The sequence below is a fragment of the Schistocerca gregaria genome, chromosome 3, assembly GCF_023897955.1.
Source record: "Schistocerca gregaria isolate iqSchGreg1 chromosome 3, iqSchGreg1.2, whole genome shotgun sequence".
Classification (NCBI taxonomy): domain Eukaryota; kingdom Metazoa; phylum Arthropoda; class Insecta; order Orthoptera; family Acrididae; genus Schistocerca; species Schistocerca gregaria.
This window is the reverse complement of record NC_064922.1, coordinates 725059558-725084942: the sequence shown is the minus strand read 5'-3', so window position 1 is coordinate 725084942 and position 25385 is coordinate 725059558. Positions and strand designations below refer to the sequence as shown.

The window sequence follows — 25385 nt, the reverse complement described above, 5'->3', positions numbered from 1 at the left end:
CCGAATAGGGACATAACTCCCGCGGCTTCTTGATGCAGGGGTGGAAATTCTTGTTGTGAAAAATTTTCGTAGAATTCTTTTGTACTTCACACTACAGAGAACTTGTCCTTCAGTCTTGTATTGCACTGTAGGTCGATCAGTTCCATATGTAGATCATTCGAAGCATCTCCAACTGACGACGAGAACGGTCGTGCACAGAGGCGAATGGCAGAAGACAAACTCGTAACATCTGCAAATCATGCTCGAAATTGTTCCTTAATTTTTATAATTACTGACACGTATTCTTGGAATCAAGCACTTTCATGGACCAGTCCAAGAGTCGGGAAAGGTGCAGTGTTTTCTGTCAATAGCTGGCTCTCCCGAAACGCAAGCTTCCTTTCAAAGGCATTTACTTTTTCCAACATGTCAGAAATTAAATTATTTTCACCTTGCAAACTGACGTTCAGGCTGTTAATGTGAAATGTAATGTCCACCAGAAATGCAAGGTCTGATATCCAACAAGGGTCTGTCAACATAGGTTCACTTTTTCCCTTTTCATGTAAGAATGTTACTATGGTCAAACGTAAATCAAAAAATATTTTCAGCATTTTACCTCGACTGAGCCAGCGTACTTCGGTATACAAGATATGTCACCCTACTCCGCTCCTAATTCCTCCAAGAACTGCCAAACTGGCAATGCTTTAGCCCATGTGTCTTCATATAGTTTGCAGTGCACACAACAATGTGCATGATGTTTGCTAACGTTACTATCACCCTATATTTTTGTGCATCTGCGCTATGAGTCCTTTCTGATGGCCTTGCATTGATGGTGCTCCATCTGTGGTTACTGAGACTAAACAATTCTAGTCCATGCCGACACCATCAATCGCTTGCTCGACAGCTTGGAGTAAGTCCGCACCTATAGTAGTCCCTTTCAAAGGTATTAAGCTGAAAACGTCCTCTGTTACACAAAGTGCGTTATCGACACCTTGTATGTATATCACAACCTGGGCTGTATCTGTAATACCTGTTGCTTTGTTGCTTGCCGGATTGGCCGAACGGTTCTAGGCGCTACAGTTCGGGGCCGCGCGACCGCTATGGTCGCAGGTTCGAATCCTGGCTCAGGCATGGATGTGTGTGGTGTCCTTAGGTTAGTTAGGTTTAAGTAGTTCTAAGTTCTAGGGAAATGATGACCTCAGATGTTAAGTCCCATAGTGCTCAGAGCCATTTGAACCATTTGTTGCTTCATCGAGCGCAATAGAGAAAGTACCAAAGTCTGTAGCCTTATTTATTAGCTATCTGAGCACATCGCTGGCCATAGCACTGATACGTCTTGTCACTGTTTGTTGGGATAGACTGATTTCTTGAAATCTGCCAACGTTCATGGGAGACACAAGTTCTGCAGCATCAATCACACACTCTTTCACATACTCCCCTTCGGAAAAGGGTTTCCCAGACTGTGCAATTCTTGATGCGATTTTAAAGCTTGCTCGCAGTGAAGATTTAGTGTGGTTGTCATTCTGGAAAATTGAAAACAGTACATTGTACTGCGTACAGTAAAATAGACATAAATGTAACACAAGAAACTAAGACTTCAAGAAGTATGAGTTACTTTGACGTACAGTAAAATCGAGTTGATGCGTCTCATCCATTTTCTTTAGGACATTTAATTTTGCTTGCCATTCTTCTTTGTTGAGTACACTAAACTCGTCTTTGTGATATGTATTGTAGTGTCTTTCAGTTGAAAACTTACGCTGGCCGCCTATTATTCGGTGGCACAACAAGCACTGTGAGTTTTCAACAACGGCTACAAAAAAAATTGTAGTTCCCAGTCATTTTTAAATGACTGAGAACATAGATCTACCGTCCTTTGCTTTTTCACAGTATCTGCCATTTCTCAGTACATTTCTGTTAAGGTTACGGTCACCAGGGGTAAATGAGAATGGGTATGTTGCGCTCTTGCTTGTACCACATAAACGGGGAAGTGTAAACGAGACTGGGTATGTTGTGCTCTTGCTTGTACCACATAAACAGGGTAGTGTAGCTGCCGCTGCCGTTCATTTAAGACACATGTCTAATAACAGATGTCGCTGCTGCACACGTGCGCACATGTGCACTTCTGCACACTGTGCAGCGTTTGACCGGCCCTGGTCTAACCTAATATGGCAGACCATCGGTCAAGATGTGATGCATCAAAACAATTGGTCTTAGCCAGGTTGCACGAGTCTAATGTTGTGGACAATGCAGCTCCAAGGTCATGCAGGCACTGGGTTTTTCACATTTTCACTGCATCACGTGTATACACTGTGTAAGCACCACGCGATGTAGTTTGGGTTGTGAATCCCATTTATGCTACTAGTTACAAGTTCTATAGGAGTCTGATGTCTCTAAGAGAATAAATAATTTAAATAAATATTTTTAAGCACACTTACTTTTAAATAAAACCAAAATTATGACTATACATACTGTTTTCAATGGGAAGCTTATTAGTCTGTTTGCTGATTTTCCACACACATAGTGTGTTATCTGCTGAGCCAGTTATAACACAATCAGGATCAAGAGGGCTCCACAGACAACACAGTACAGCATCACTGTGCAATGAACAATTTGCTATCGGCTGTTGAGATCTAACATCCCACACCTGGAACACAAGAAACAAACTGTTATTTCTTTACTGCAGAGTGCAGAACACTGAAGTAAGCAGGAAAAATGTCACATTTCATCATATTTATAACGATGTGGAAGACAATTTCTATCTTCTAAATTAATGTACTGCTTCGATTGTTTCAATGATATTGTAAGTCAATGGTCTTATTTTAATAAATACAAACCAACTGTCTGTTCAAAGACATACGACTTGACTGTGTTTAATCCAGGACACTCACTATGCAAGTAAGAACGGAAAACCAATAAATATATAAAACAAGAAAAAATTCACGCTACAACATGTCGTTGGTTCTTGCCACCCATCTAGCTTAACTTACATAGTTCTTTCTGTCTCAGCATTTCTTCTCGGTAACTTTGTCTTTCTTCACTCTCTTTTCGTTTCCTATATCTTCCATTTTCAGACCTGTCTATTTTTTGCTGCCCCCCCCCCCCCCCTCCCCGCAATTACATACAATGCACTTAGCTATCCACTCTTATTAACTTGTGCACAATGTTTCAGCAGTAATCATCGCCTTGCCTACTAGCATATTACTCATATTTTCATATCTCATCCAATGCAGTACCCAACAGTCAGTCTTTCGTGTCATCCCATATGGTAACCTGATCCACAGTTCTGGGCAACTTTCCCAAAATCTAGCCCTTTTCCTAAACTGTATCAGTCCTCTTTCTTCACCCCTCTTCCTTTTCCTTCAACAAGAAGAAGGAGCCGCTGACTCCAAAAGATTGTAAACTTAAATACCTTTATTCATGTGTTCTCCTGCCATTGGAAAGTATATTCCATTATTTTTTCAAAAATTGATTACTTTTGTTGCTACATTAGCCCGTGTAGCCACAAATTTTACTTGATATCCCATACAATCCTATTTTTGATAACAAGCACAGATGTGGTACTCAGTCAAACGCTTTTCAAAAATCCTGAAATACAGCATCTACTTGACTGCTTTGATCTATGGCTTTCAGTATGTCAAAAGATAAAAGAATGAGTTGGGCTTCACGTGATTGATGTTTTGGAATCTGTGCTAGCTGGCATGAGGAGATCATTCTGTTTGAAATACCCCATTACATTTGAGCTCAGAGTATATTGTAAGATTCTACAACAAATGAATGTCCAGGATACTGAACAGTAGTTCTGTGAATCACTTTTGCCACTCTTCTCGTAGACGGGTGTGATCTGTGCTTTCTTCCGGCTACTGGGAATGGTTTTTTGTTTGATGGATCTAAAGCAGATTGCAATTAAAAGAGGGGCTAACTCAGCCGCAAAATCAGTATAGAATCTGACAACGTTCCCATCCTTGGTGTCCAGTGAGACTCAAAAAAATTTCCCTGTGTTTTCCAGGTTTTCTAGGCCAATTTTTGATTTTTCCAGGGTCACACACTGTGCTTAGAGCCTACCCAGTTTTGATTGATTTTATGACAAAAAGTAAAAGTTTTGCCAACATGTAGGAAGTAATGAGGGATATACTCCAAGTTAAAAGAAAAAAAATAGTTTAAAATGAAGATGGTTTATTTTAGCCAAGAAATAAATGTGTACCGGGATATGACAACAGAATTAAGTGTAAAATGTAATGTGGAATGTGGAGGTATGGGTGTGTGTGTGTGTGTGTGTGTGTGTGTGTGTGTGTGTGTGGGGGGGGGGGGGGGGGGGGAGGGGGGGGGAGCACAGGAAAACTAGACGGTTCAGTCACATTAATGTAACCACTGCCTGTGTTCGAAATCAATGTCCAAGAACTACTCACAGATGGATGTGGCAGCACTAGCAGGGGATGGTATATAAATAATGTTGGGTAACGAAGAATACAGTGCAGTTGTTGTAATACAGAAATGGAGCAATTTATCTGATGTCTAAAAGGGCATGACCATTGGCTTTCGGGCCAAAGGTGGAAGCATTTTCATTACAGCTAAATTAGTAAAATGTTCAAATACTGCTGTGGTATAGTATAGTGTGCATGGTAGTATGGTGCTAGAATGAAATTTTCATCTGCAGCAGAGAGTGCGGTGATATGAAACTTCCTGGCAGATTAAAACTGTTTGCCGGACCGTATTTGAACTCTGGACCTTTGCCTTTCTTGGGCAAGATTCTGAATTCAAGTCTGTCTAGCACACAGTTTTAATCTGCCAGGAAGTTTCAAAATGGCATTCTCTAACACCGACATTGAGGCAACAGTGGTACATCACAGGTCATTGGTGATGGAGGGGAATTACAGCTGCAGAGATGTGTATGGGTGAACAGATGTGCAACTGTTGCAAAACTGTCCATCTAGATGAATCACAGGGATACCAATGGTGTCTCCTCAATGACTGTTCAGTGAATGTTGCTGCCATTGGCCCTCCACAGCTTGCACCTATGCTGACTGTTGTTCCATGGCAATTATGTCTGGAATTTGCAAACTAATAACAGCAACTGGACATCCACTGAGTGTTCTGATGAATCTACACTCCTGGAAATTGAAATAAGAACACCGTGAATTCATTGTCCCAGGAAGGGGAAACTTTATTGACACATTCCTGGGGTCAGATACATCACATGATCACACTGACAGAACCACAGGCACATAGACACAGGCAACAGAGCATGCACAATGTCGGCACTAGTACAGTGTATATCCACCTTTCGCAGCAATGCAGGCTTCTATTCTCCCATGGAGACGATCGTAGAGATGCTGGATGTAGTCCTGTGGAACGGCTTGCCATGCCAATTCCACCTGGCGCCTCAGTTGGACCAGCGTTCGTGCTGGACGTGCAGACCGCGTGAGACGACGCTTCATCCAGTCCCAAACATGCTCAATGGGGGACAGATCCGGAGATCTTGCTGGCCAGGGTAGTTGACTTACACCTTCTAGAGCACGTTGGGTGGCACAGGATACATGCGGACGTGCATTGTCCTGTTTGAACAGCAATTTCCCTTGCCGGTCTAGGAATGGTAGAACGATGGGTTCGATGACGGTTTGGATGTACCGGCCACTATTCAGTGTCCCCTCGACGATCACCAGAGGTGTACGGCCAGTGTAGGAGATCGCTCCCCACACCATGATGCCGGGTGTTGGCCCTGCGTGCCTCGGTCGTATGCAGTCCTGATTGTGGCGCTCACCTGCACGGCGCCAAACACGCATACGACCATCATTGGCACCAAGGCAGAAGCGACTCTCATCGCTGAAGACGACACGTCTCCATTCGTCCCTCCATTCACGCCTGTCGCGACACCACTGGAGGCGGGCTGCACGATGTTGGGGCGTGAGCGGAAGACGGCCTAACGGTGTGCGGGACCGTAGCCCAGCTTCATGGAGACGGTTGCGAATGGTCCTCGCCGATACCCCAGGAGCAACAGTGTCCCTAATTTGCTGGGAAGTGGCGGTGCGGTCCCCTACGGCACTGCGTAGGATCCTACGGTCTTGGCGTGCATCTGTGCGTCGCTGCGGTCCGGTCCCAGGTCGACGGGCACGTGCACCTTCCGCCGACCACTGGCGACAACATCGATGTACTGTGGAGACCTCACGCCCCACGTGGTGAGCAATTCGGCGGTACGTCCACCCGGCCTCCCGCATGCCCACTATACGCCCTCGCTCAAAGTCCGTCAACTGCACATACGGTTCACGTCCACGCTGTCGCGGCATGCTACCAGTGTTAAAAACTGCGATGGAGCTCCGTATGCCACGGTAAACTGGCTGACACTGACGGCGGCGGTGCACAAATGCTGCGCAGCTAGCGCCATTCGACGGCCAACACCGCGGTTCCTGGTGTGTCCGCTGTGCCGTGCGTGTGATCATTGCTTGTACAGCCCTCTCGCGGTGTCCGGAGCAAGTACGGTGGGTCTGACACAACGGTGTCAATGTGTTCTTTTTTCTATTTCCACGAGTGTAGTTTTGTTCCATCAGATAGATGGCTGGCTGTTGGTGTGTACGACATGAAAGTCTGAAAGCAAGGGTCCTGGCCAAAGGGGTGAATGTTATGGTCTGGAGGAAAGTTTTTGTGGCCTTCCGTAGATGACATCATTCTGGAAGGCACAATGGATCAACACAAGCACATATCTGTTCTTGGAGATCATATTCAGGATTTTGGCAGTTGGTCCATTAATGTGACTGGACAGCGTAAAATGAGACAAGGTAGCTCAGGATTTTGGCAGCTGGTCCATTAATGTGACTGGACAGTGTAAAATGAGACAAGGTAGCAAAGGAAGTAGGAAGTAACATTATTAATAACTAGTCAAATTAGGAACAATCAGCTGTTGGCAGCACACAAGACATAAAAATGAAGATCATTATATATGTAAGTAAAAAATTACACTTTTTACATAGAGATTTAAGAATAAAATCCAAATACCATCTGAACAAAATGATTAAGAAAGAAACAGTAACAGACAAACAGTCCCGGGTGTCCAACAGGCACAATATTTCGTGATAAAACATGTCGCCATTAATGAACTGAGCTCCTGAGGTCGCATGGCCGACTGATATCCCCCGTCCCCAAAAGCCACCCCTTCTACGGTCCGTGGTTGTGGAGATGCTAGCATTGGCATTTGTGGTAGCACTGATGCAAGCGCTGTGTTTGTCCTGATCACCGAATCATTTTGTTTCCTGTGAGTCTTCTTGACTAAACTCGGTGCTGATTCCCAAGTCTTGCTGAGATTATAGCAGCAATCTCAATTGCTGAGATTGGCCCTGGTGCGAATTTCTATGGCCCTTCTATCGACACTGTCCCAGTATTTGGAAGCCTGCGTCACGATCCTGGTACATTCGTTCTCCAATGTGTGATTCTCAGACAAATAGTTCTCTGCAACTGCTGACTTGGGATACACGAGTCGAGTGTGACTCTGGTGTTCTCGGCAATGATCTTTAATAGTGTACACTGTCTGTCCAGTATATATCTTTCCACATTGGCATGGAATCTGGTATATGCTGGCCTTCCACAAACCGAGCTCACCTCAGAGGCTTCTCAATGATGCCCACTTTTATTGGGTGGGCGAAAGGCAATCTTTACTCAGTGCTTCCTTAATGTGCTTCCGATTTTTCTGATAGTGTGATAGTGTATGGTATAAAGGCAGTGGCTGCCTCTTCCTCTTCCATCTCCACAGGTTGTACTGTTGTGGGCTGAAGAGCGCATCTAGTCTGTATTCTGGGTACCTGTTATTTCGGAATACAGTTCTGAGGTGTTCCAGCTCCTTAGGCAGACACTCTGCATCTGAAATAGTGGATGACCGGTGTACTAGTACTTTTAGTACCCCATTCCTAAGCTAAGAGTGGTGGCAACTATCTGTATGCAAATATAGGTCAGTGTGTGTCTTCTTCTGGTACATGCCATGGACCAAGGTGTCATCAGCTCTTCTCCTGCCCATGAAGTCCATGAATGGTAGGTAACCTTCCTTCTGCTTCCATTTTTTCCATCTCCATAGTGAATTTAATGTCGGGATGTACAGAGTTAAAATGTGTAAGGAAGTCAGCAAGTTTGCCCCTTCTGTGGGGCCATATAACAAAAGTGCCATTCACATAAAGCAAAAACACGTGTTTCAATTTGGAGATGCCAGGGCTTCTTCCTTGAAGTATGCCATACACGAATTCACAACCACAGGTGAGAGTGGGTTGCCTACTGTGACTCCACCTATTTGTTCATAGTATTTTCCATGGAGCAGAAAAACGTGGAGGTCAGGACATGCCTAAAAAGTCAGTGGTCTTTGCGGCAAATTTTTAACCAATAAGCTCTAGAGACTCTCATAGAGGTACCCTGGTGAACAATGAAATGACACCAGAACTCACCAGGATATCTGAGTCTTTCACTCTGAAGTTGTTGACGCATTTTTCAAAAACCACAAACTGCAGATATGATGAGTGCATTTACCCACAAGAGGGCTTAGTATTTCTATCAGGTATTTTGTCAGCAAATATATAGGTGCCTAATGTTGCTGATAGTCTGGTGCAAAGGCACTCCATCTTTGTGGACTCTAGGAAGCCCTTAAAGTTTTGGGAGTACAAGTCCTTAAGGTAACAGTTTCCTGGCAACCCCATCTTGTAAACTTGTGTCCTTGAGAAGAGCCCTAGTCTCGTTCTTCACCTTCTTTGTGGAGTCAGTGTTGGTCTTCCAGTAGGAGACTACATCTAGTTAGCTCTGCATTATCCCAAAGTAGTCCTTGTGGGAAAGAACAACACTTGCGCTGCCTTTGTCAAGAAGTAAGACAACAATCTCAGGGCACCCTCTCAGGTCCCAAATGGCCGCCCTTTCTGTGCTGATAATGTCTGATTTCAAAGGCTCAGTTATCGTCAGAGCATGGCAGGTTTCACAACATACTTCTTCAGCTGTTTTAGGCAGTATTCGTGCTGCAAACTGTTCTACTGTGCTGATGATGTCCATGACCAGAGTGGGAACAAAGTTAACTCCCTTCTCAGGGAATGAAACTGCATCACTACTCCACTCCAAGTCAGTCAGATTGTTCAGGGTCTTACTTGGTGCCTCCAGTGATGAATTGTCAGACACGTGACAACTTTGATATCTGACGTCCTGTAGCCTTCCTTTGAGCGGAATTGGCTGCCACCCAAGTAACACCATAAATCCAGTCCTAGATCCAAGAATTAAAATGATTAGCCAACTGCAAATATCATCTAAATAGTTCCTGGAAAGTATACTCCAGGCTTCAGCGAGAAAAGTACACTCTCTCACGTATCAAGGCAAGGCTGGCCCGCTTTTCTGTTTTCCTGGCTGCTGCAGAATGGATGTGCTGCCTGACCTTAGCAAATTTCGGCACGACATTTCTTCAGAAGTGCTAGAGTACTCAGCAAAAGGCATCTCTAGATGATAAAACTTGTCAAATTTCTTCATGCTGTGGTACATCTCCTCCCCGTAAAGTTCTATGATGTGATTCTTCAGTTTCTCCCAATTTATTTGTCGATCAAACAGTCCACAGGTGTACTGCCAGTTCATTGTGTCCAATGGCCACAATATTTCGGTGATCAGATTTGTTGCCAGTGTCAGATAAGCTAACGAATTGAGCTCCAGAGGGCACACGGCCCACTATATCCCCTGCCCCTGCAAGTCATTCCATCTGTGGTCCGCACCATGTCCTTGTTTCGGCGGCTACAGTGACACTAGCTTTGGCATCTGTGGTATGGATGATGTAGGTGCTCAGTTTGCGCTGGTCACCAGATCGTTTTGTTTGCTGAGAGTATTCTTGACTAAACTCAGTGCTGACTCCCAAGCCATGCTAAGATTAAGCCCCAATCTCGGTTGAGATTGTAACGACATCTCCAACAACGCTGTCTCGGTATTTGGAAGACTGTGTCAAGATCCTCGTACGTTCAAACACTATTGCATGATTCTCAAACAATGCTCTGTGACTGCTGACTTACTGGGATAAACAAGTCGAGTGTGCCTCTGGTGTTCTCAGCAATGATCTTCAACAGTGCTCCCTGCCTGTCCAGTAAATGTCTTTTGACACTGACATGGAACTCAGTACATGCTGGCTGTCTGCAAACTGAGATCATCTTTGATGTCAAAGAGGATCTCAGTTTGCGGAAGGCCAGAGTATAACACATTCCATGTCAGTGTGGAAAGACATATGAGGTGTATTGGAATAGTAAGGTTACTTTATATTTTTATGAAAAAAATTTATTTACTCATCATTACTTCAAAGTAATCCCCCTCAGATACAGTACACTTGTGCCAATGCTTCTTCCAATCCTCAATGCATTTCTCATAAGCACTTTTTGGTACAGCTTTTAGTACTTTCATGGATGAAGTTTTTATTTCCTCAATCGTTGAAAATCTTATGTGTGTTCGTAGATTTTCCCGGCGAATGAGATGCTTGAAGGTCTCTCAGGGATGCAGCCGGGTTGACTGGTCATTGTAGAACGAATTTTCGACGGTGTAACATGCCATCATCATCAGGTTACTCCTGTTGACTGACATCCTAGGCCCGTGGGTGAAGTGGTATATATACCTGTTGCCTCTCCCCTCCACTGACTCTGCATATGGACCGAGGGATGTGCAGGCCACGGTGGTGGGGGTAGCTTGCGCTGATCAGATGACTGATGGGCATCGGTATGCATGCCGCCTTCGACGGGTGTGGTGCCTCATTTCTGCTGTTGCTCCTGCAGAACTTTTATTGCTGGATTCCACGCTTGGCTGAGTTGAAATCCGTTGCCCTTGTTAATAAGGTTCTCGTGCAGCCGGATTGCAATTGCTTCCTTGTATACACAGTCCCAAAAGCGGGATGTGTTGTGCAGGACTTCTGTGTTCTCGTATTTCATATGATGATTTGTCTCAAGGCAATGTTCTGCGATTGCAGATTTTGTAGGCTGTTGGAGATCCGTGTGCCATGTGTGTTCAGTACACCTTTTGTCGATCGTGTGAATGGTTTGCCCCACATATGCTTTCCCACACTCGCATGGTATGAAATAAACTCCAGATTTCTGGAGTCCTAAATCGTCCATCACTGCCCCTACAAGGGACTTGATCTTTGGCGGTGGGCGGTAGACACATCTGATGTTATGATGTCCTAGAATCCTGCCTATTTTTCCAGATACGTTGCCTGCGTATGGTATGTAGGCTGTCGCTTTCAGTGGATCATCGTCAGGTGTCGGCTGTGGTGTGGTCTTCTGCTTGAAGGCGCATCGAATTTGGCGGTCACTATAGCTGTTCTTCTGGAACACATCCTTGTGGTGGTCTAGTTCCAGTTTTAAGCTTTCTTCATCGGAGATCACACGAGCTCTGTGAACCAATGTATTTAGTACTCCTTCCTTATGTGACGGGTGATGACAGCTGGAGGCGTGAACGTACAGATCCATGTGGGTTGTGTTCCAGTAGACGCTGTGTTCCATCAGGCTTTCTCTGTACCAGGACAGCCAAGAATGGTAGGCCCGTTTTTCTCCACCTCCATGGTGAACTGAATTTGGGGGTGGTTAGAGTTCAGATGTTGTAAGAACAGTTGGACCTTCTCTTCCCCATAAGGCCAAATGACGAATGTGTTGTCAACATATCTGTAGAAGACTGTTGGTTTTAGTGGTGCTGATTCTAACACTTTCTCCTCAAATTCTTCCATGTACATGTTGGCCACCACAGGTGACAGAGGGCTACCAATAGGTACACCGTCTGTCTGTTTGTAGTAATGTCTGTCAAAAAGAAAATATGTTGACGTGAGCACAAAGTTAAATACTTTCGTGAACTTGGGCCAAATTTTCTTCTCAATAAGATACAGTGAATCCTTGAGTGGAACTCTCGTGAAAAGTGATACAACATCGAAACTGACCATAAGATCTGAGCTGGCCAACTTGAGTTTCCCTATACGATCCACAAACTGAGCCGAGATTTTAATGTGGTGCTCACATTTGCCAACCAATGGATTCAACAGTGTGGTCAAGTGTTTGGCAAGCTGGTATGTTGGCGCTCCTATAGTGCTCACTATAGGTCTCAGAGGAGTGCCCATCTTGTGTACCTTTGGAAGTTCGTAGTCTTGGTGGTGCAGCAGATCATTCACAAGATGCAAACAAAATTTAGAAACATGCCACAAGTACAAATCACAACTTCGAAACTCTTAGATTTTGAGAAAGCTTTCGACTCAGTTTCAACCAAATCTACACTAAATAACCTTACAAAGCAAGGAATTTGTTCAACCTATGTTAGTATACAGGAGAACACATATGTGAACATTATAGTTTTCATCAGGCTTCTTCAGGATACTCACAAATACAAAAAAGATCAAGGTGTCAGGCACAGAGATTCTTTAATGGAAACTATTCTCAACAGCACTAGATGTAATTTTCAGACCTCAAATACATAATATATACACTGAAAAGAAATAGTGTGCACAGTAAAAACAATCTGGATTGGTTTTGGTTAAGTAAATGACATTTTCAAAACAAAGATTATACAGTGTCTGAAATAGACAGACACAATTGTAAAATTGCAAGATGACTGGATGGCCAGTACTTGCCTTCAAGATGTGAAACTTTAGTGTAGCTAATAGAAACTTAAAAGAATACTCAGATTTTGATCTGTTAGTTCCTTTCACAGGAACAAATGAGGAATATGTTTAAGAAGATTGAGAAGAGGTACCAAACTAATTGTGAGGACAAAAAGGGGGTGGGGGGAAGGAATGAGGGAGGCCTGAGTGGTCTTCCCCTCCTTCCCAACCTATCCCTCTTTTCTCTCACGGTAAGGAAAAAACACTTCTGATTACTAGGGAGTTTCTTTGCCTTTAAATTTGCCAACAGACCATACTGCAATTCTGTCGCCTGATGTAAGTATCATTGTTGTTGATGTTGTCAGCACTGGACTATGCAGTCTTTTATTGCAAGTTATTTCTGAAATATCCTTTTTTATTCCAGCTTTAAAACTGTGGTTGTTGTTGAGGTCTTCTGTCTGAAGAATGGTTTGGTTCAGTCCTCCAAGCTACTCCATCCGATGCAAACCTCTTCATCTTTGATAACAACTGCCATTTGAACTTACTTATTGTAGTCAGACCTTGGTCCCTTTCAACACACAAACTTCCTTCTATTACCAAACTGATGGTTCCTTCAAGCCTCCGGATGTGTCCTATCAACCAGTCTCTCCTTTTCATTTGAACTAGTACTCTGAGATATGTACTACGTACTCCCTCTCTCCCAACATGACCTTCAATGTTTATATTTGAAAAGAAGAGCAACATCTACTGATCAAATGTTGAAACAGGGATAACTGAGTAGGATTTCTGGCATAAAAACTTCACAATGATTACCATAACCTTTATTTATTTTCCACATTTCCTACACACCATTTATGATGAAATACCTACATATTATAAATTGTTGGGATGTATTTGTATGTGTATCAGCTCTGCAAACTGTTAAAAGTAGAATCAGATTTTCTGTATGAAACAATGGACCATAGCTCACAATACTTAAGCACGAGTCCAACAGGCAAAGCACTTATCATCTCAATAATAAAGTAAATCATCCTTTTCTTAATCTGCTAAGTTCACTGACTGGTATACAATTTATTTCAATAATCCTTATTAATATTAGATACTTAACTGCGCTGTTCCATCATACGAAGCAGATACAAGCTGGCCACTAATATGTGGACTCCAAGACACACTCACTACCCTGCTTAAATGTCCACTCAACTCAGCCATTGGTTTTCTGTCAGTGGTTGCACTACCTAAAGCAGAAAAAAATAAACTGGAATCTAATATTTACAAAATTAGTAAAAGCTTACGAAGCAATTATTAGCACACCATTCAAAGTTAAACGCTTTTTCTAATAGCAAGGAAGATAAAAATTTAAATCTGATGGGCATAATAAGTGCAAAAATAAATATAAAAATAATATCAGTGCTACAAACCAACATTGAAACCTGAAAAAAAATACAACATAACAAAACAATTGAAAGTATCAGTTCCATCAATCAGCCATCAACTTCAAAGTGTATAATCTGCACTATACCTATATAAAAAACAATTTCAGAGAGAGGCTGTGATTAGGGTCACTTATATGTATCTAAAGACAAGTCTGCCAGAAATACATGTACATAGGTGGATAAAATGGAAACTAAAATAGAATATTAGAGTTCAATTCCCCATGTGCCAATAAATTTTTCTGAAATTTAAGGCTCAAATAAGTGTACTATATTGAAAAATTTGTATTCTTAAACAAATAATTTCTAAACAAAAAAATAGGTCGGTAAAATAGACTTGGTCGAAAGAGTAGTCCGATTAACATAATGCCTCAACATCTTTATTGCCAGTTCCAATCAGCGAATAGGTGAAAGTGCTGTGTCTGACAGTAAAATTGTTAAAACAAAGTGTGTTTGTGGTTGGCATTAATGTTAAAAGTCAACAAGGAATATTACAGTATCAACGGTCTGTTCATTGACTGCACTCGGTTCATTGCACACAGCTCTCATCTTCACAGATGATACCTTTAAATCAGCTACCAATGAACTGCTGCTACAGAGGGCTCGTTACATACCACCAGGTGATGCTGATTTTGCACCACCTTGCTACCTGCAGTTATGACAGATTCATGTATTTTTAAGGCACTGCACTCAGAGCTCCACTTCTGATTGTCTTCAGATTATCATCAGGGATAAGACTACTACCTGATCACACCAAGTGTACGGATGACAGTGGAGTGAGATGTTATGAACATCGTAAAATGTCAGTGAGACTTTATAAATCCAGTACAATGGCATTGCTGGTTCAAGTGCTAGCAACTATTCGAAACTGGTACTAGTGGAACAGAAAAAGAAAGAGAGAGAGAGAGAGAGAGAGAGAGAGAGAGAGAGAGAGAGAGAGAGAGAGAGAGAGAGAGACTAAAGGATTATAACTTATGAATGCTTTATATAGGATTATGTATTATCCTTCTATAGTTTTTGAGTTCTAAAGTGTGCATATAGTTCGTCACATCACAGGATGTGACAAATTCATGACTGCGACTACTCGGATCCGCAGAAGTAGTTTCAACACAGTTGCATAATAAACTAATCAAAATTTTCTTCACTGCCAGTGGAATTAACTGAAATTTGTCTTTTCTAGAAACATCTAGGAGTGGAAAGTGTATCAATTTCTTCATTTTTGCATTATTATTATTATTATTATTATTATCATTATTACAGTATTCCTTAAATTGTTATATCTATTCTTGCAGCGTTTTAAATTTTGTATATAATGGCAACTTCTGGAGCACAAACACTGCACTTATTCAGTTTCAGAGCTAACAAATTCAACAGTTACTGGCAAGCATTAGCAGCTAAATCCATAGTAAGCACAGGAAACTATGGCTCAAGCACAGAACTCTGGAGGCCAAGTGCCACCGCCGCCACCTCCCTCCACTATTTTGATGGGAAACAAGAGGAATGGATGGAGTACTACATCCAGCTCAAACATTTCACAGCCTACAAAATCATAAGTGACTCATGATGTCCTTCCTTTTGTCCTTGGGTAAGGAGAATCCATATTTAGGTTCCATGCAAAACTGTTCCTTCAAGCAGAACCACAAGCTCTACCCTAAGAGGAAGTCACTAGCAAACTTGAAGAATTTCTTTTAAGTGTAGATTCATGCTTATTTTAAATTTTTTCACACGCATCATAATAGTAATCAGTCTTACTAAAAGTGGATCGCTGAACTCAACAGCATGACTGGAAACTATAAATTTAGCTGCACTTGTGGAGCTTCTATTCAAGATAAAAAGTTTCATGACGCCTTTATTCAGAACCTAGCAGACAACACAATGAGATTCTGAAGCATTGCAATCCTTGTCGTAATGAACAACTTAAAGAATCAAAGCTCAGAGAACATGAAAATTAACTTTAATTTGCCTGTTGTTGCATAGCTCAACAACTGGAATCCATGGCATAAGCAGGACATGAGATGCCCAAGAACTTATACTGCAAATTCACATACTCTGAAGTCTTGTGTCATGTGTTATGTCATACACGATCACAAACACACTTCCTCCAGCTAAGCGAAATTCCAACACTGTCAAAAATCAGGACACAAGCAGCAAGTGTGCCTCCAACAGATGCACAAAGCAAACTCAGTCCCAATTCAACCTAGATTTGAGCAAATGGAGACTAATACGATCTCACACTATGAATTTATACCCCCTTCTCCCGGCAACGCTCATAGGGGCTGTAGAAGCAAGTGCACAAATTGTGAATCAACACACAGAGTACAAAACTTGGCTAATCTGCATCAGCTCTCCTCACATCAACAAGCAGCAAATGGCTCTGTCCCTCGCAAAACAGAAAAAGTAGTATTCCAAAAGTTGAACTGACAGTCGCATACAGAGAAAACCCACAAACTCCTTATATCTTTACAGATTTGCAATCAGTCTGTACCATTCCAGTTACATAGTATTGCTTCAGTCACAATTGATTCATCAAACTACTTATGAGCAATTGGGGACAAAGTATCTCTCTGTTTCAGATGTGTACTTCGCTAGCAAAATACTGAAATATGGCTGTATTAGTGCTATTCACAATAGTTCAAACCCACTCATGTCTCAGTATATTTGGCACCTATGGATTTGATTTGTTTGGATTAGATACTGAGGACAGTGTGCGTGCTATTGATGTACAAGTTTCTCATGTTCAAAAAAAAGAGGTCAATAAAGATGTTCGCACATATCAGTACTAGCATCTTTATTTTGGAAGCGCATCTGTTCCTGTGTTTTTTCAACGTTTTATTGAACTAGCTACATTGAAATTTTTGTCATGTTCAAATTATTTGGATGGCATCACTGTATCCCGACAAATGCTGGAGCAGCATCTCAAATCTCTTTTTCTAGTTTTAACTGGCACAGGGCATAAGTCTAATTTATAGAAGTGTTCATTTTTCAATACAGAAATGGCATATCTGGGACATTTCAACGACATCCATGTCTCTCGCCCCTTGACTGAGCATTTAGTGGCCATCTGGAAATTGCTTCCTCCTAAGGATGTACGAGACCTTCAGCCAGTTCTAATAAACTGACCTATTATATCAAATTTATTTGGACTGCAGTGCAAATTGATGCTCCTTTGCATCACCTCCAGTGAGAAAATGTTCCTTTCCAATGGACTGGAGAATGCAAACTACCATTTAAAAAGTTGAAAAACGCACAGCTTAATTACACGTCTTATTCATTTTGATACTAAAAAATATCAGTAGTGCTTGCAGTTGATGCAACATCATATGGAGTGGGGACAATTTTATCTCACAACGTTGGAAACGCTGAATGCCCCATAGCTTTCACATCAAAGACACTGAACAAAGCCCAAGCCAGTTAGTCAGCTGGAAAAGGAATTGTGTCATGAAATTTCATCAAAATCAGCATGGTTGAAAATTTCTCATGATGGATCATAAGCTCTTGTCTGCTCTTATTCATCCAACAAAAGATAAGCCTGATCATACAGCACAGAACCTGCAACACTGGTCACTACTTCTGCCAAATTATCAGTATGAAATTCTCTATCACCCTACTGCACAGCAGCAAATGCAGACACTCTTGTCTCATTTACCTATGGGAAATGATCAGGGATTCAATGCATCAGAAGCTTCTTGTCTTCAAACTGACCAATCTAATATGCACACACAGCAAGATTTTCCCATTGATTGTTGAGAGATCGCACAAGCTACTGAACGAGATCAATCACTACAATTTCCCAAGTATTACATTTGGATGGGTTGGCCTGTAATTTGGAAACAATTCCAGATGCCAAAGTATACAAATACTATGTGCAATAGAACAGCCTTTCTCCTCAGAATGACATAATTTTATTGCATACTTCTAATGAACAAACATAATTCATGATTACCACTTCACTGCAACAACATGTTTTGGAACTATTACATAGAGGACACTGGAGAATCATTAGAACTAAGCAGCTAGTGCGCCAGCACTTTACATGGCTTGGGATGGATGAACAGAGAACAGCTGACAGCTCCAGTGACGTGTGAATTTTTTGCTGGTCCTTTGCCAAGTATATGGTGGGTGATTACCATTGATGCACACAGTAGTTATCCATTTCTCATTCCAATGAATTCGACAACTAGTGCTATCACTTGAGGTTGAAGCTCTTTTGTCTGTGTTTGCTTTAACAACACATATATATGTTTTTGGATGGGATCCACCTTTAACAAAACACAATTTTGTTTTGTATCCCAAACATGTATCACTGCAGTTGCATCATCATTATCACCACCATCATCATCATCTTCAGGGGGCTTTTATTTTACGGCTTTTTACCACATGGTGTGGTTTTCCTGAGGTATTATATATTTATAGTGGCTGTTTTCTTTCACAGTTTCTCAAATTTTCTTTTTTCCTCATCTTCTTCACTTTGAAGTTCTATATATTGAGATGTCATCCTCACTGTTTCCAGAAACAGTGATAGCTCAATATACAGAACTTCATAGTGAAAATGATGAGGAAAAACGAAAATATGACAAACTGTGGTAGAAAACAGGTACTATAAAAACATACCACTTCAGGAAAACCACACCATGTGGTAAAAAGCCATAAAATAAAAGCCCACTGATGATGATGCAACTGCAGTGAAACATGTTTGGGATGTAAAACAAAACTGTGTTTTGCTAAAGACAGACCCCATCCAAAAACATGTGTAGTGCTATCACTACAAAAGCATGCACTTTTATCTTGTTCAGAAAGTTCGCCATAAAGAACTGTTTTGGACACTGTTCTACAGTTTTCTTTGTTTGAATTTAAACAATTTTGTCAACAATATAGGATTCACCATATCTGAACAGCACTGAATGTTTTGTTCACAATTTCAAGGCTCAGATGTTGAAATTTCATGTTTTGCACTCCAAGGAAAATGCTTTGTTGTTGTTTCACAGCATGTTTCACGCTTACCTTTCCATGACTTCACTTGCAGATTTATTATATGGTCACTGTCACCACACACTGTTGCATCTATTTCAGTCTCAACAGCCTGCTTCAGACCCCAAGTTCTGCATGAATGACGAAGTTTTCTATCCCATCTTTAACAAGCCTCACAACTGGGAATTCACCAGCATAACAACTTGGCAAGTTCATTATACCATTTGCAACTAATCAGATGGCTATCAATGACAACACCAATTATTCATTTCATAATTATTGTGATCCTGTCATAGATTTTCATTATAAACACTGCAGGCAGTGTTTCTGATGAAAATTTATGCTGCCCCAGAGCAACCACGCCCATGTCCGATGCTGTGGCACACATGGGTCATCAGATAATTTTGCCAACCCACGCAGGCACTGCTGCCTCTACAGAAACATCATCTGACACCGTTCACAGCATCGTCAGCCATGGACATTGAGTCTGCATCAGCCACACAGCCTTAGGTGCCCACAGTGCTGCCTATGCTGCACCCATCAGTGCCACTGGATGGACCCACCTGAGCTGTTGGAAGGGCATCCTACCTCCGGCTTATTGGTTGATGTTCCTGCTGGTTTGCAAGGCCAATGCCAGAACACAAGTTGGTTGGTGCCATCTACCTCTACAAACTCCTTCAGGAGCACCATGGCACAGACCTCCCCCACCTAACCCCCCCCCCCCCCCCCCCCAAAACACACACACACACACACACACACACACACACACACACACACACACACACACAAAACACGACAAGAGTGAATAGTGCCCTATTTGGGAGGAGAGGGGAATGCAGGATTCACGATGTGTTTGCCAACCACATTCAACATGTTACGCCTCAATCTCATCTCTGCAGATGAAAGATATAAATTGACAAATGCAAGCCACTGCTAGAGAGAGCTCACCAGACGTTGCTATGCACACCATCATTTACGCCAAATTCACATCACCTCACTGCTGTAGTTATGATTGGTCTGTACATATTTTTAATCCTCTGCACTCACAGCTCTGTCGGACCGCCCTCTAATTCAGATTATCATGGACTACTCTCCAGTGACACCAATGACAGTGCAGTGAGATCTTAAGAACACAGCATGACAGTAGTGACATCTTACAAACCTAGTTCGACCTCATTGCTACTTCAACTGCTAGTGACTATCTGAAACCAGTACTAGTGGAACTGGGAAAGAGAGTGAGTGAGTGAGTGAGTGAGTGTGAGAGAGAGAGAGAGAGAGAGAGAGAGAGAGAGAGAGAGAGAGAGAGATTACAGAATATGAAGTTATGTTTGCTTTATATTGAATATATTGTAAATAAATACATTAATATTTTAATCTTTCTATAGTGTTTGGTGTGTTCTTGTTACACCAATAGACATAACGAACATAATAAAAACTAAATGCTTCTTGTCTTGTTTCTTAGTTCAGTATTCAGTAAAATTTGTTGTATTTGACGTATAACTACAAAAAAAATTCACAATCACACATTTGAAAAATTTGGGTCAGCAAGAATTGCTGCTACTCTCCACAGTCGGAGCTGGCAACCCATCAGTGCAGCGAAGTGGTACAAATGATGTCACCTTTCATACTGAACTACCCCTTGCATTCTTTCACCAGATCACTGGAAGAACTCCATCAGGCTCACACTGACCCAATCAAGTGCCTGGAAAAGCTGGACACAGATCTTTAAATTTTAAACATTGTTATAAGCTTAAGTCCAGCAACTGTGTTTTAACTTAATTACATAATGTATGCACAACCACCTCGGCTGCATAAAATTGTTGTCAAATTGACCATAGTTTAGACAGCTCTAAGGCGGTCTTCATTAGAATAAAAATTACACAGGATTACCTAGAAAATATAAGTACATGGCTCAAAAATGCAGTATAATTAATAGGATTACTTCCATATATTGTACAAACAGTATACTTACATGTAATCACACCATAGGTGAAAAACATCTGAGCAAAAATGCTCTCGTCAAATTGAAATAATCACAAGGATAAAAATTAAACTATAAAAATATACTGTTTGTCAATTGAAATAAAATGTTCCATTGAAATACAGTGGAAATCATGAGGTCGCTTAGAGCCAAACAACTGCATCAAACTGCCGCTATCATCAGACTAGACGGCTAATAGGCCAAAGCAGCCACGAGTTGGACACAAAAACAGATTCGTGCCATCTAGCAAGAAGTGATCAAATTACAGACAAGAGCAAATGAGGCACTGTATAGACAATTTAACATTACAGGCAACAACAGGAATCAGTGAATGAAAATTACAACATATCATACTGGTCTTATTTTATAAATGAAATATAGTTCAAATGTATATGAAAAATGTAAAACTGGAAAGGAAAACAATGTTTAACAGTCTACATTGAGGAGAGTATCACCATTCAGGCCATTTTTAATTAGTGACTCTATACATTGAAACAAGTTATTATTGCATAATTGCAAATGTTCGTTCAGAATGAGACCATCCTTCAGGGATAAGTGTTTAAAAATCTCTAGCTCTTCTAAGACATTAGTGGAGAAGGCTACTCTACAGTTGTATCTTTTTTTAAGTAAATGCTGTATCCTGTGAGAAATTGGACCCACAAATGGTACAGAGAAAATTTTTTTTCTTTTCATTGGGTTTGTTATTAGAAAGGCCTAAGGTAGTGACTATCTGATTGGTTTTTCTACTAAGAGTACTATCTACTATGGAAGGATCATAGCCATTATTGACAGGCACAGTTTAAACCAGATTGATTTCAGAATTGGGATTTTCAGAAGAACCATATTTCATTTAAAAAATAAGACCGTTACGGTATGTTGTAATTTTCATGCACTGATTCCTGTTGTTGCCTGTAATGTTAAATTGCCTATACAGTGCCTTATTTGCTCTTGTCTGTAATTCAATCACTTCTTGCAAGATGGTGCAAATCTGTTTTCATGTCCAACTCGTGGCTGCCTTGGCCTGTTGGCTGTCTAGTCTGACGATAGCGGCAGTTTGATGCAATTGTTTGGCCCTAATTGACCTCGTGACTGCCATTGTATCTCGATGGAACATTTTATTCCAAACACGTTATATTTTTACAGTTTAATTTTTATTCTTGTGATTTTTTCAATTTGACGAGAGCATTTTTGCTCAGATGTTTTTCAACTATGGTGTGATTACATGTAAGTACACTGTTTGTACAGTATATTGAAGTAATCCTATTAATTATATTGTATTTTTGAGCCATGTCATTATATTTTCTACATAAACCTATGTAATTTTTATTGTGATGAAGGCCGCCTTAGAGCTGTTAAAACCATGGTCAATTTGACAACTATTTTATGCAGCTGAGGTGGCTATATGTTCATTCTCTAATTAAACACCGATCTTTCATTTTTTTAAAAGTTAACTTCTGGCTTCTTTTCCTTGTTTTCAACTCTTAATACAGCATAATTGTGTTTGTACTAAATGAAGTAAGTTATTTTCTTCTGTAATTAAATTTTAATTATTTTGTTAAACAATGTCTATTCACTATCTAAGGTACTGCATGGCTGAGTGTACACAGATCTATCAAGACTCCAGCGACCTGGCAACTTCATTAACTCTTCGCATCACCGCCATGTGCTGCTGGCCCTTACACTCCCTAATCCCTTCTATATAATCAAATATTTAACTTTCTAAACCACTATCTCTTGGTATAAATGATGACAGAGCCAGGTACCCAGTTAAACTGTTCAAGGTAGGGAATTATGCCTCGAGATATTATTCGTCTATGGTCAAGATAGGACAAACTGCATATGAGGAAAACAATGACGAACTGCATTCTCCACCATATCAGTTTAAAGCAGAAGATTCTCACATCAAATCTGCATCTGCATTGCTTCCACTTAATATTTCTACTGTTGTTAAAGCATGAGCGTATGAACTTGCACAAAATCATCAATCAAATGAATGTTACATTATATGATCAAAATCCTGACATGGTCGGAGGGCCCTGTCCTTAATACTCCAAATGTTCTCAATTGAGGAGAGATCCGGTGACCTTGCTGGTGTAGGTAGGGTTTGGCAAGCATGAAGACAAGAAGTAGAAACTCTCGCCATGTTTGGGTGGGCATTATCTTGCTGAAATTGTAAGACTGTGATAGCTTGCCATGAAGGGAAACAAAATGGGGCATAGAATATACACTCCTAGAAAGAACACATTGACACCGGTGTGTCAGACCCACCATACTTGCTCCAGACACTGCGAGAGGGCTGTACAAGCAATGACCACACGCACGGCACAGCGGACACACCAGGAACCGCGGTGTTGGCCGTCGAATGGCGCTAGCTGCGCAGCATTTGTGCACCGCCGCCGTCAGTGTCAGCCAGTTTGCCGTGGCATACGGAGCTCCATCGCAGTCTTTAACACTGGTAGCATGCCGCGACAGCGTGGACGTGAACCGTATGTGCAGTTGACGGACTTTGAGCGAGGGCGTATAGTGGGCATGCGGGAGGCCGGGTGGACGTACCGCCGAATTGCTCAACACGTGGGACGTGAGGTCTCCACAGTACATCGATGTTGTCGCCAGTGGTCGGCGGAAGGTGCACGTGCCCGTCGACCTGGGACCGGACCGCAGCGACGCACGGATGCACGCCAAGACCGTAGGATCCTACGCAGTGCCATAGGGGAGCGCACCGCCACTTCCTGGCAAATTTGGGACACTGTTGCTCCTGGGGTATCGGCAAGGACCATTCGCAACCGTCTCCATGAAGCTGGGCTATGGTCCTGCACACCGTTAGGCCGTCTTCCGCTCACGCCCCAATATCGTGCAGCCCGCCTCCAGTGGTGTCGCGACAGGCGTGAATGGAGGGATGAATGGAGACGTGTCGTCTTCAGCGATGAGAGTCGCTTCTGCCTTGGTGCCAATGATGGTCGTATGCATGTTTGGCGCCGTGCAGGTGAGCGCCACAATCAGGACTGCATACGACCGAGGCACACAGGGCCAACACCCGGCATCATGGTGTGGGGAGCGATCTCCTACACTGGCCGTACACCTATGGTGATCGTCGAGGGGACACTGAATAGTGCACGGTACATCCAAACCGTCATCGAACCCATCGTTCTACCATTCCTAGACCGGCAAGGGAACTTGCTGTTCCAACAGGACAATGCATGTCCGCATGTATCCCGTGCCACCCAACGTGCTCTAGAAGGTGTAAGTCAACTACCCTGGCCAGCAAGATCTCCGGATCTGTCCCCCATTGAGCATGTTTGGGACTGGATGAAGCGTCGTCTCACGCGGTCTGCACGTCCAGCACGAACGCTGGTCCAACTGAGGCGCCAGGTGGAAATGGCATGGCAAGCCGTTCCACAGGACTACATCCAGCTTTTCTACGATCGTCTCCATGGGAGAATAGCAGCCCGCATTGCTGCGAAAGGTGGATATACACTGTACTAGTGCCGACATTGTGCATGCTCTGTTGCCTGTGTCTATGTGCCTGTGGTTCTGTGAGTGTGATCATGTGATGTATCTGATCCCAGGAGTGTGTCAATAAAGTTTCCCCTTCCTGGGACAATGAATTCATAGTGTTCTTATTTCAATATCCAGGAGTGTAGTTGACGTACCACTGGGCTGTAGGGCTGCTGTGGATGAGAACCAAAGGGATCCTGCTATGAAGAGAAATGGCACGCCAGACCATCATTCATGATTGCCAGGCTGTATGCTGGGCAACAGTCAGACTGGTATACCACTGTCATCCGGGACACCCCCAGACACATATTTGGCTTGGAATCACATTGACTGGAGTAGAACTGTCTTTGGTGATGAGCCCTCCTTCGAACTGAACTCTGATTACCAGCAAAGATGTATCTGGAGACACCCTGGCAGCAGTGGGATACCAACCTGCCCGTTGACCACCCTGTGGTCTGACAGACAGGAGTAATGGCCTTGTGTGCCATTTCATTTTATAGCAGAACCCCTTTGGCATCCTAGCAGCAAAATAGCAGTATATCGACTATCTTCGAGGTCCTGTTTTTTTGCCCTCTGCGACAGGCCATACTGGGCTTACATTTCAGCAAGTTAGTGTGCACATAGGGAGAGGTTCTACTGTTGTCTTCAGGCTGGCTACGCCCTATCTTGGCCAGCAAGGTCATTCAATTACTCCCCAATCGAGCATGTTTGGAGCACTGTGGGCAGGGTCTTCCAACCACCTCAGGATTTTGATGATCTATGTGCCACTTGGACAAAATATGGCATGATATCCCTCAGGAGGAAATCCAATAAGTCTATCAATTAATGTTATTTTGAATAACTGGTTGGCATAAAGACCAGAGGTAAACCAACATGTTACTGATGTGGTCAATTTCTGAAGCATTTTCTCTTGAATAAAACATCCATTTTTTTTTCAGAAATTGTAATCATTTGTTTGTCTGTGCATGTATATCATATCTAT

General features: G+C 42.3%; 1 protein-coding gene across 3 annotated transcripts in view; it reads right to left on the bottom strand.

Moving 5' to 3' along the window:
• The window catches only part of LOC126354647 (gem-associated protein 5), a 330980-nt gene that overhangs the window by 132519 nt on the left and 173076 nt on the right, over positions 1 to 25385 (bottom strand). For all 3 annotated transcript variants that reach the window (XM_050004418.1, XM_050004417.1, XM_050004419.1), the window contains 2 exons: positions 13640 to 13764; positions 2446 to 2623 (listed from right to left, as the gene is read on the bottom strand). In XM_050004418.1, the coding sequence (XP_049860375.1) occupies positions 2446 to 2623; positions 13640 to 13764 (303 nt within the window). The remainder of the gene's footprint in view (positions 1 to 2445; positions 2624 to 13639; positions 13765 to 25385) is intronic.